This window comes from Enoplosus armatus, chromosome 6 (genome assembly GCF_043641665.1).
Source record: "Enoplosus armatus isolate fEnoArm2 chromosome 6, fEnoArm2.hap1, whole genome shotgun sequence".
NCBI lineage: Eukaryota > Metazoa > Chordata > Actinopteri > Centrarchiformes > Enoplosidae > Enoplosus > Enoplosus armatus.
Window position 1 is genome coordinate 16,439,470 of NC_092185.1, and position 12,627 is coordinate 16,452,096.

General features: G+C 41.5%; 1 protein-coding gene across 1 annotated transcript; it reads left to right on the forward strand.

Moving 5' to 3' along the window:
- Positions 1–10,337: 10,337 nt before the first annotated feature.
- LOC139286741 (cyclin-dependent kinase inhibitor 1C-like) lies at positions 10,338–12,419 on the forward strand. The gene is made up of 3 exons (XM_070907643.1): positions 10,338–11,051; positions 11,190–11,307; positions 11,719–12,419. Exons 1-2 carry the CDS (start codon positions 10,520–10,522, stop codon positions 11,303–11,305), a joined length of 648 nt encoding a protein of 215 aa, XP_070763744.1. The 5' UTR covers positions 10,338–10,519; the 3' UTR covers positions 11,306–11,307; positions 11,719–12,419.
- The last annotated feature ends 208 nt before the right edge of the window (positions 12,420–12,627 follow it).

Sequence of the window (12,627 nt, forward strand, 5' to 3'; positions counted from 1 at the left end):
ATTCGGTTTATCCCTGGGCTCTGCTCCCGTGTAACGTTACTGTCATCCGCGTCAGCCCCACCCAAGTGACTGTCAGCATCCTGGGGTGGCCGTAGGAAATGAAGGTTACTAAGGCGATACGAGGGAGGGAAGAATAACCTGAAAATCACGTCCTGCAGTTGTTTTAGCTTCTGACTCCTGAGCACCACCCAGTACGGCAGAGTACAGTACAGACATGTAATTATATGAGATCTGTAGCTATAACTTCTTCCCTGACACCGCTTACTTATATCAGAGCATTTCTACAAAAAGAGAGAGTGTCATGTGTCAGCAATGGCGACCACTTTCTGACATGTAAGAGTATTTAATTGATGGCTATCAGGTGGTAAACAAATCTCAGTAGCTGCACTGCGACGAGTCCTTGATGTCAGACAGCTTGGCTAACTGCGTTAGCTATTTGTAGCAGTCTATTTTTTGACTATTTGACCTTGCTAACAAAGCCAAGTTAACTGACAAGCTTGTTAACAATTAACCGACGTAAAACCATCAGTACCCGACACTGTGTTTTCCCTTTTATGTGTTAGAAATTGTCTTTACGTTGGCTATTCTGGATGGTGTTTCTGTTAAATTAAGCTAACATTACTTACCAGTTGAATTTATGAGATTACTGACTGGAGTACGGATGAGTTGAGGAGCCGCTAACGCTACATCAGTACAAACGCTTAAAATCCGTTTTGTTAGTAGAAAGAAATACAATTTAGCGGTAAACTGCTTCACACTCCGCCTGGAGATTGCCTTTACTGTAGCGACAATAAGACTAACCGCTCTAAACCATAGACTGTGCAACCTACACTCCAGACACACACATCACATGGGCATGGAGTCTACTTGTTGTCAAGGTAACAGCGGCAACAAGGCCGAATCCGGTCTGTTTTCTTCACAATAAAGGACAACCATATAGTCACACTAAAAATGTTTTTATTTTGAAATCACAATATTGAACTCAGAAGTCTTTCCTCTGCTACTTTCCGCTGAATTGTGTACTTGACAGCCTGCCCTATCGGGCTAGTTTATCTGAGGTTCATCCGTTTATACGCTTTGTTTGCAACAGTTGATGGGTTCATGTTAAAGTTTTGAAATCCCACAGTAACAACCAGTTATATACAAGTAAGTCCACCACAATGCGGAGCTGAATGGGCTAAACTGCAAAAGACATGCTATCAGATACCGCCTTCTTACAACATGTTTTGGGTAATTTTTATGTCGTCACTTCCGTTCAGCCTACGCCTCAGACGTCATTAACCGTGATAAATAAACGAATGGGCAAATAATAACAAAATAAAATTTTAAAGATTAGGAATAATAATATTCTTATAATCCTTCCTCCAGTAAATTCTTACCATAACAAGCTATTTTTAAAAATAAGCAAATAAATCCAATAATTGTTATTTGTAATAAATGATTATGATGAGTTTGCTGTAGATATTATTACACCTTATACAAAGGCTTTTCTCAGAGTTATTTTTAATGTAAGATGCAGAAGATGTAATCTCTGTCAGCTTGTGTGGTGTAAACTCACCCAACGGTGTTCAACAGCTTGATTTGCCCACAGATGGAGCAATCTGAAAACCTCAAGGTATACAGCCGCTTTCTGTTCTATAGTTCAACAAGAAGCTTTTAAGAGCAGTCAGTCTTGGTCAATTATAGCATTTGCTTAGGCTGCATCACCAAGTTTGGCTTGTCAAAGATCCATTCAGAAGATTCTCCTCGAGACCTAATTTTCCAGCTGGGAAAATCTCTCAGCTGACAACACACATGGCAAAAACAAACTTATCTCTCTTGTGTAAGCAGAGTTGGGGAATCCAGGCCAGAGGTGAAAAGAAAAAAGACTTTATACTGAACTGCATCTCAGAGGAAATTGCTGTACTTTTTACTCCACTACATTTATCTGGGGCCTGTTGGTAGCTACTTTGCAAAATTAGGTTTTGCATTCAAAGATTTTTACGATTGATTGTTAATTAAACATCATGGCGGTAGTTACATTAATTTATTCAATACATCCATAATTTTAAACTCTGAAAGGAACCATTCTTCAAAATACTTGTAGTTATAGATGAGTTGAATTTATTGCTAATACCTCTGTACATGTGAGTACAGTTTTGATTAGCTGACCCTGAGTTTATTTTGTAAAAAAGTAAAGGAAAAGAAAGAAAAGCGTGTACACATGGGTGTGTGTGTGGACATGTTTTACTCATGTTGTGGGGACATAAATCTGTTTACGCAGTCACATTGTGGGGACTCGCCCTCCTTTTGGGGACAAAAGGCAAGTCCCCATAACGTAAATCATTAAATTGTAGGGTGAAGTCTTGGTTTAAGACAAGATTTAGGTTAGGTCAAGGCAGTGGTTCCCAAACTGGGGTGTCCGGAGCTATGACGGGGGGGGGCACGGCTAGACTAAATATAAATGATGCATCGTTTCTTCCCCTCTAAAAGTGACTTGTTCCTCTTTTTTTCTGTAAGATGTCACACACTTAAGTTGCAATTCTGTATGCTTAATTAGACAATATTTCAAATAGATTCTCTGGAGTTTTGTAAGCAAATGATGTGTCTGGGGTTGCAAGTTGGTGGAGGGGGGCTTGACATTTTTTTTTATCTACGAAAGGGGGGCCCTGCAGAAGAAGTCTGGGAATCACTGGGTTAAGGGCTAGTGTTAGGCAAGTAGTGGTTATGGTTATGGTTAGGGTCTAAGTCTCTAAGAAATGAATGTAAGTCAATGAAATGTCCTCTTAGGTGATGGAAACACGACTCTGTGTGTGTGTGTGTGTGTGTGTGTGTGTGTGTGGGTTGATTGGCATTGTAGACCCACAGCCAAAGGCGACATTCTCAGCAGGCTGGATGAGGCACACTGAGGCCTGAGAACCATAATGTCACTGTAGGTCATAAACTGTGAGGACAGAGATTTTGTTATTGTAAAGGTAAATGAATGGCAGGAGCAGCCCAAGGCTATAGGTATTTGTCTAAACCATAATATAATGTTTGACTGCATGGCATTAAAACAATTTGCATTCATTCGCAACATATAAACCCTTGAGTGATGGTGCTCCTTTGAAGACATGTATTGTTTCTAAGCAAAGAATATTTTTTATATTATATATTTTTTTCTCTGATTCAGAGAATGTAGCTCTTTAAATCCCATAATTACAAAGAAATTAAAAAACTACAAAGCTTCCAACAATACAAATCTGCCCTTTACACACTGCAGCTAAAATAATGGAGAGGCAGAGTTCAAATCTAGTTAAAGGGACAGCAAGACAAAAGCACACAGCTATAAAGTCTTATCTTCAAAGGAACAGCACAAGTTAGGTGCAAGCTGTGCATAGCTACCTTTTCATTAGTGCTTTCAATTTAGATCTTTGCTTCTGCAAAAGTGTTATGAAAACATTCCAGGAACTATTTTTAACTACTGAACAAACACCTCTGCAAAACTATTTTTAAAGCACTAGACACGGGTCATTGCATTTCAGAGCATGTTTTGGCTGAAACCTCACCCTGCTGGATGGATGGTTGATTTATATCTGTTGGAAAATGGACTAGCCAATGAATGAAGGTGTTTTTAAATTGTCTATGGTTATTTCATATTGGGTTTTCTTTGGTGAAATAACAATAACTTTTGGAAGAGGCTTTTTCTGTTCTATTTTTATGAAGATAAAATGACTACAGTCAATAAAAGCATTGGCAATAACAGCTTCCAGCTATCAGCAGAGCATCATAGTTTAAAAAAATAAAACCATGAACGTGTCATATGTAATATGTAATGTGCCATTACCGATACATCCAGACTAGAGCATGATTTAACAAAAGTCAAAGAGGGGACACAGGGCTTAAGTAAAATAAACCCAGTTAATATTAGCTGAAGTCTGTATCAGTAGATGTTGACAGTACTGCACACTTTATTAAATGACATATGCATTAAAACACTGCTTAGGTTAGATACTGCTTTAAATCAACCGACTTAGGATTTAAATTCATCCGTTTTCTTTCTGTTTCCACTCTTTCTTCTCTTCTTGGCATTCACTTGGACAACACCTTTAGCTGGAAGGGCCATGTTGAAAGTTTGTGTTCTCGTTTACAGCAGAGATTATACTTATATATTTATATACGCAGATTCAGGGTGTATGGGGTGGATCAGGGGATTATGTTTTTGTTCTACCAGGCTGTACTAGAGAGCATAGTCAAGTATGAGTTGATAAACTCACTGTACAGTTAAAATCCAAGCTTGCTCGTCTGGCACACACTGCCATGAAGGTTATGGGGAGGAATGAACTCCAGTCCCTCCAGTCAATTTATGAGCAGTCTGTTCTCAGGCAAGCACAGAATATAGGTCTGATAGGAATATTGTCTGACCCATTTCATATTCTCCAAGCGTATGAGCTCTTTCCCTCTGGCAGACAACATAGAGTACCCCAATGTAAACTCAACCATTTTAAAAACTCCTTTGTGCCTGTACCTCAATTAAAATGTTGCTTGAGGCTGTGGGGGTTGTGCAATAACTTCATGGCGTTCTTATTATTCTCATCACTGGTTGTGTAACATGTGCAAGATGTGCAATATGTGGAATGTGCAATATGTGCAATTTGGGGTTGGGATTTGCTACAGTACACACATAATGTTTGTTTTTATTTACCACTAGTACGGAGGCAGCTACAGTGCATCCGGAAAGTATTCACAGCGCTTCACTTTTTCCACATTTTGTTATGTTGCAGCCTTATACCAAAATGGATTAAATTCATTTTTTTCCTCAAAATTCTACACACAACACCCCATAATGACAACGTGAAAAAAGTTTATTTGAGATTTTTGCAAATTTATTAAAAATAAAAAACCTGAGAAATCACATGTACATAAGTATTCACAGCCTTTGCTCAATACTTTGTTGATGCACCTTTGGCAGCAATTACAGCCTCAAGTCTTTTTGAATATGATGCCACAAGCTTGGCACACCTATCTTTGGGCAGTTTCACCCATTCCTCTTTGCAGCACCTCTCAAGCTCCATCAGGTTGGATGGGAAGCGTCGGTGCACAGCCATTTTCAGATCTCTCCAGAGATGTTCAATCGGATTCAAGTCTGGGCTCTGGCTGGGCCACTCAAGGACATTCACAGAGTTGTCCTGAAGCCACTCCTTTGATATCTTGGCTGTGTGCTTAGGGTCGTTGTCCTGCTGAAAGATAAACCGTCGCCCCAGTCTGAGGTCAAGAGCGCTCTGGAGCAGGTTTTCATCCAGGATGTCTCTGTACTTTGCTGCATTCATCTTTCCCTCTATCCTGACTAGTCTCCCAGTTCCTGCCGCTGAAAAACATCCCCACAGCATGATGCTGCCACCACCATGCTTCACTGTAGGGATGGTATTGGCCTGGTGATGAGCGGTGCCTGGTTTCCTCCAAACGTGACGCCTGGCATTCACACCAAAGAGTTCAATCTTTGTCTCATCAGACCAGAGAATTTTGTTTCTCATGGTCTGAGAGTCCTTCAGGTGCCTTTTGGCAAACTCCAGGCGGGCTGCTATGTGCCTTTTACTAAGGAGTGGCTTCCGTCTGGCCACTCTACCATACAGGCCTGATTGGTGGATTGCTGCAGAGATGGTTGTCCTTCTGGAAGGTTCTCCTCTCTCCACAGAGGAACTCTGGAGCTCTGACAGAGTGACCATGGGGTTCTTGGTCACCTCCCTGACTAAGGCCCTTCTCCCCCGATTACTCAGTTTAGATGGCCGGCCAGCTCTAGGAAGAGTCCTGGTGGTTCCGAACTTCTTCCACTTACGGATGATGGAGGCCACTGTGCTCATTGGGACCTTCAAAGCAGCAGAAATTTTTCTGTAACCTTCCCCAGATTTGTGCCTCGAGACAATCCTGTCTCGGAGGTCTACAGACAATTCCTTTGACTTCATGCTTGGTTTGTGCTCTGACATGCACTGTCAACTGTGGGACCTTATATAGACAGGTGTGTGCCTTTCCAAATCATGTCCAATCAACTGAATTTACCACAGGTGGACTCCAATTAAGCTGCAGAAACATCTCAAGGATGATCAGTGGAAACAGGATGCACCTGAGCTCAATTTTGAGCTTCATGGCAAAGGCTGTGAATACTTATGTACATGTGATTTCTTAGTTTTTTATTTTTAATAAATTTGCAAAAATTTCAAAAAAACTTTTTTCACATTGTCATTATGGGGTGTTGTGTGTAGAATTTTGAGGAAAAAAATTAATTTAATCCATTTTGGAATAAGGGTGTAACATAACAAAATGTGGAAAAAGTGAAGCGCCGTGAATACTTTCCGGATGCACTGTATATGTGTGCAGCATTTGAGTCCAAGACAAATGTCCCTATGGAGACAATAAATGATCATATCATACATACATTCTGCACAACTGAAGTTTCATCCCACAGGAAGACGTCATGAAACAATTTGTAATTTGGGTTAGAGCTTACAGGTACACAGAGTGGATCATTTGCATTTGATCATTAGGTAGGAAACAGTGGCTAATTCATCCAGGAAATCACTGCAGCCGGGTGTGTCAAACGATGGCCAACTTCAAGCTTAAAGGCAGCAGGCCGAGAAAACAGTTTTATAGGTGTCTCGTGCGGTTGTGGGATCAAATGACCATTTATCCTTCTTTTAAAGGGCCCCGTGGTGATGCCTGCAGCCCCTCTGAAACATCAAAAGGATGACTTTATTCAGGTGAGTGATCTAGGTGTGGGGGTGGGGGTCGGGTATAGCAACGCCCTCAAAATGGCCTTTTAGTTAATTCCTTTACAGGAAAAACAACCCCATCCAACCCCAGCAGCAACACTAAAAAAAACACAGAACACTTCACTCGAAGTCGGCTATGTATTTAACAGAAGACAAGAAAATCATGTAATTCATAAGCTGAAAGGTATCATATATACTTCAATTAAAGATCTCTATTTCAGTCATTTATATTTTTTAGTCTCATATCAACTATATATACAAAATTATTGGAAATAAAGCATCATATTGAGTAAAAAAGGTACATTTCAATTCGAAAAGACCTACTGTTGAGCTTAATTTTCATTTGAATTTAATTTAACTTTACATACAAACTTTTTCTTGGATCAGTGTCTTGCAGTGATTTATTGCAGAACATCACCTTCAAATACACACCAAACCTGTTTTTGGTCTTCAGTAAAAGAGTCTGGAAAGAAACATGAATTTAGCCCTCAGGGTACACTGTCAAAGAGCAAGTTAAGCCAGTGGAGATTTGTGTGTGTGTGTGTGTGTGTGTGTGTGTGTGTGTGTGTGTGTGTGTGTGTTTAAAGATAAAAGAATCATACTGCTGCATTTGTCCGAGAGAAACAGGTCGGAGGGCACCACACTGGTTGACTGACCGTACCTGCAGCTCTGATGAAAGCTGAGATGATCCTCCCTTTGAAACATTATGAAAACAGACTTTCTCTTTGCATTTTCGTGGCCTTTACAACGTTAGCTGATAACATCGGTTTGAAAGTATGCCTGAGGAGCAGACATCTTTCTCCAACTTAAATATGTGACCAGTGTGAAACTGAGTAATAAGATGTGACAAGTAAGACAATTTTCTGTTCAGGGACAGTTTTATGTCAGAACAAAAGCACACTCGTGATGAAGACTGATGAACTGAGGCTCTGTTAATCATCGGGGTCTGTAATCCACTCAATAACATAATGTGTATGCACTTAATTGATTACAAGGGGTATTAATAAGGTTGATTTAATCATTTATGAGATGTAGGTTTCTCTGCACACATGTACTGCTTTAAATTCGGCTCATAAAAAAAACACATTTTAATAAGTACCTTACACCACTAGAGGGAGCCAACACACCACACACAGATAGTTCTGCCTGCTTTCATCACAGAAAAGAAAGGTTTCTGGTTCATATTTATCATCAGGGCCAAAATGATGACAATGATCATCAGGTAGGTGCAGCGTTAAACATATCTCAACTAAACAGATTTGATCTTGTCAATTCTATTATTTAAATAACAAAGCAAAAATCAAGATAAAAATGCTTTGAATTTATTTGACATGAAAAAAATCACATCAGATGAGCTGTAAAAGGAGTTACAGTCATTTAGTAATTTGTCACAATAACCAAATAGCCTCATAATATCTTGTCAGTCCTTATCCATTATTTTCATATAGAGAATGTGGTTCTATTCAGTGAAATCAGAAAACCTTTTTCATTATTGATCACTTATAAGATTAGTCATTTTGTGTGTGTCCAGGTGCTGCTTACTACCTCATGATATATGATATATATGTATGTATATATGTAGATTCATTTGTAGAATCACTGTAGCTGAATCACGTCCAACCCAAGGGACAGAACATCACCTGGTGAAGGGACATCACTTCAGGTGAACAGGTGAATCATTCAGGCAGGCTGCTATCCTGACACCCCTCCCCTGGTGGTCTCACACCTTTCAATTCAGCAACTCTCACACGTCAAATGTGCCTCATAAGTGACTCTCATGTGACATCATGGTGCCACACGAGAGTCAAGGAGTTGAGAAACTTGCAAGAGAGAAGACTGTGCTGTAAACAAAGAATCACAGGTTCAAACCGCACAAAATGCGAAATGTTTGAATGTGAATTGTGTTATTGAGATGTTACCTGCTCACTCATTCTCAGGATAAAGGTGTGAGTGAATCAAATTCTTGAATAATAGTAGCTTGCAAGTAAAAGCTTGTTCATACCATCTTCATTTAAATTACTGTTTGTTACCCTAGACCAGTGTGCATAAATTAAATGCACGTGATGATATTCCTGGATCAATGTGTAGCCATTCTAACAGACATAATACACATTTCGGTATGTGTATTAGTAGTAAGGACTGAAACGTTTAACAATGTGGGTTATGAGTTTAGGTGCCACTGTCCACCTACACAAATAATTGTTTCATTTTGGGAGATTTATGGCATATCATTTTGCTGCATTTGCACGTTTGACGAGCTCGTGCTGCAGTACCAGTTTTGAACCACTAAGGGTCGCTGTGCACCTATTATCCACTGCAAAGGCGTTGTCTGTCCTGACTGTTTGGATCCGAGGACAGCAGACTGGAGACTCTGCAGGCTCCGTGCACTCAAAGATATCAATGCTATTGTTCTGTTATTAAGGAAAGTTATAGTATGTCACCACCGCAAAGAACTGAATGCACAACTGAATAATGCATGCAATGATGCATGACCAATACTGAACAACCTATGCTGCCTATTCTAACCCATGATTGTCCTCCAAGACACCACGCGCACACATCAGTGATGACAGCCTGATTGTGTCATGGCTGCAGTGATTTATACCTTTGTGTACACTCTTCCATTCTGAAACTGTGTTCGCTACTGATAGTGAATATGATCTTTTTAACTGCAGTCATTTTATTTGTTTGCCAGTGTTGAAGAGTAGAGGGCTGTAATTCACTACTTAAGTACTTGGATTACAGTTAGTCTCTTAAAAAAAGAGTCCAATCAGTTAGAAAAAGAAAACAAGACTGTAACTCTTAAGAACAACTCCGCTGTAAAAGTGTCTAACTTTGTTTATAGATTGAAAACTGCTCAGCTGAGATTTAACAATGTGTACTTATGACCCTGTCCTCCCTTACTGTTGTTTTCTTTGCTCATGTGCGTAAAACCAGAGCAGCTCTCTCAGTGCAAAATCCCCGCAGACGGCTGAGTGAAGATACGATGTGCTCGTGGATATCTGTTGTTGCGGTGAGAGAGAAAAGACGACAGTGTGTGTTGGGACAGGAGGATGCGTGTACTGTGTATGAGTGGAGTAACGTTAAGACGTCGGACAGAGAATGTAACCAGCGATATTACGCGTCCTCTACATGTGTTTGTATCAGTATTAAAACAACTACTAATTTAGATTGTGAAATGGTTAAACAACCATTTGGTGCTTTAATGCAACATAAAACGATCGACGCCCCCCGAGTCCTTTATCTGACTCACAGCACAGTCGAAATTGTGCGGAGGAAGGAGGAAAAGAAAGCCGTGTCCGATAATAGATGCATAACTACCAGCTGCTTGTGTAAGTACCTAAAAGTGCAGCTCCAACAGTGTGACGCTGACACCGGGGAAGTCCGCTCAGTGTTATCAGAGGGTTGACACTCCGACAGAGAAAAATCAGAACGCTGCGCTTTGCTCGGCGCACAGCCAAATGGGCACCAGGGGCCGATGGGAAATTAGGGTGGGGGTTGTGAGTGCTTTTGGAGAGGGTCGGACTTAAGGCAACCAATGAGAAAGTCGCCCGAGGTGACTGCTCTGATTGACGGGTTGTTGGGAGGTTATATACTCCACATCTCAGCACGAAGGTACATTTAAACAGACCTGTGTGGTGGAGAGAGACAGACGAGCGAGGAGAACGAAACACACACGTAAGGCACAACAACAACAACAACAACAACATCTGATACTCTCTCATCGGGGATCAATCAGCCAAATCCGGCATCTTCGTCTGTGTTTTTGGAGCTTTTTTGGAAAGGTTTTGGAGATGTCCAACGTCCAGTTATCAAGCAGCGCGCTGGAGAGGCTGGTGGCCAGGAGGACCTTCCCTCTCCACAGACGCACAAGCGTCTGCCGCAATCTCTTCGGACCGGTGGATCACGAGGAACTGAACCAGGAGATGAAAACCAAACTGCGGGAGATTTCCGAGCGGGACCAGCAGAGATGGAACTTTAATTTCGAGGCCAACACCCCGCTGGATGGGGATTACAAGTGGGAAGAGGTACCCGTGGATAAGACCCCAGTGTTTTATCAGGACTCTGTACAGAACGACAGGACCAGGGTGCCTGCGACGCCCGTCAAGCAGATGCCCTCATCGGACTCTGCTCTCCCGGAGACCCCTCTTATGGATGTACTGGAACGCTTGGCCCTGCCCGAGAGCAGCAGCACTCCCTCCCCGGTGGAGGTCAACCAGGAGAACCGCACAGACAAGCTCAACTCAGGGAAGCCGACTCACAGACAGATGCCGTGTGTTAGACGCAAGAGGACGGCCACCACTGACAACAACACACACATCACAGGTAAATATGAGGCATTGTAAATGGCATGGTTAGGCTGTGTGCGCTCCAGATTGTCTGCCGTGTCTGTCGCTCTCCTCCGTGCGTAATTTCAGCTCAAGTGGTTTCATGGGTCTTAACTGTTTTTCTTCGTCTTTTCAGACTTCTTCGTGAAACGAAGGAGGGCCGCCGATAGAAAATCTAATGATACGGGCGCTTGCCATCACTCCAAGTCTCCAATCCCGGTGGAGCAAACTCCACGGAAGAGGATCCGTTGAAGGTATGAAGATTTATTGTATTTTCTAAACCGTTTCATATATTTAAATATAGTCAAATATGACAGTTCTGCTTTGTTACACCTCAAATGATCAAACTGTTAGTTACTGAGAGTTTTAAGTGTTTAGGCTGCATTATGCTGTTTATTTCTGCCTTCAGAGTGCAGGCAGTCTTATCAGGGAGGGGGAGGGGTGGGTGGTGAAATCCCAGTAGTAGTGATAGTAGTCTAGTAGCTGTAGTAACACTGGTGGTTGGGGGAGGGGAATGTGCGTCACGATGTGGCGGGAAAAGGCATGGTTAGAGGGTGTCGCCCGCTGCTGAGGTTACATCTCCTGTTTCCTCAGAAAGCTGACTCGCGTCTTTCTTCGGAATGACTGTTGCCCGGAAAACTCATCGTGTTTTGTTCCTTCCTCAGGTGGTTTTGCACTATTTTGCCTGCGCATGTTTTTGAGGATGACGGGGAGGATGTTTCTCCCTGCTACTTAAACGCCGGAGAAGAGAAAACAGGGGACGGTGCGGGAGGAAGAAGCCCGACCGGCCGGCTGCTCCGGCTCGGGGCGCCCCGGCGGAGCGCAGCCTGAACACCGGACCATGACTCTCAGGACTGAACGGTTTGGGGGGGGGGGGGTGGAAAGAGAGAACATTTCGCCGAATGACTTAACCAGTACAAATGTAGCATTCATTGTTGCTTTTGCATACAGCCACTCGACAGTGTTAAATGTTTTAACATCTGTGCAATCCGAAATTACTTTAAAAGAATTGTCTACACTGGCCAAAAGTGTACAGCTTTATAGAGACAATAGCTTATAAATGTTTATTTCTGTTCTGTTTCTGTAAATGTATATTTTTAAGACTATTCTAACTTATAATTTATTTATGTTTCTTTATATTTGTTGAATGCCTTGTTGATTTAGCCAAAGGGCATATTTTTATTTTATTTTATTATTTCCATTTTGTATTGTGATGTTTTGCAATCATGTAGCTTCCCTATAGTAGTCCACACTTGAAAAATGGGTCTCTTTGTGTTTCTGAGCCGTTTTTTTGTGTTTTCATACAAGTGCCCTAATTATGTCTTGCAAAAAGATGAGAATAAACTATTTTTCACTTCAACTTTAAGCAGATTTGTTGTGTGTTTTGTACTTGTTTGTTTTAGGGTGTTTTGAAACTGGTTGCGAGTCAAATTAGTCTTGAAACCGAAACCGAGACTTGGGTCTTGTGTTGTCTGGTTCCTGTCTCGTGTTGTTTTTTTTTCAGAAATAGAGCAGGAACAACCGCGTTATTGTTAGATTTTATTTAATGGAAGCTGGCTGCAGCCTCCTTGTTG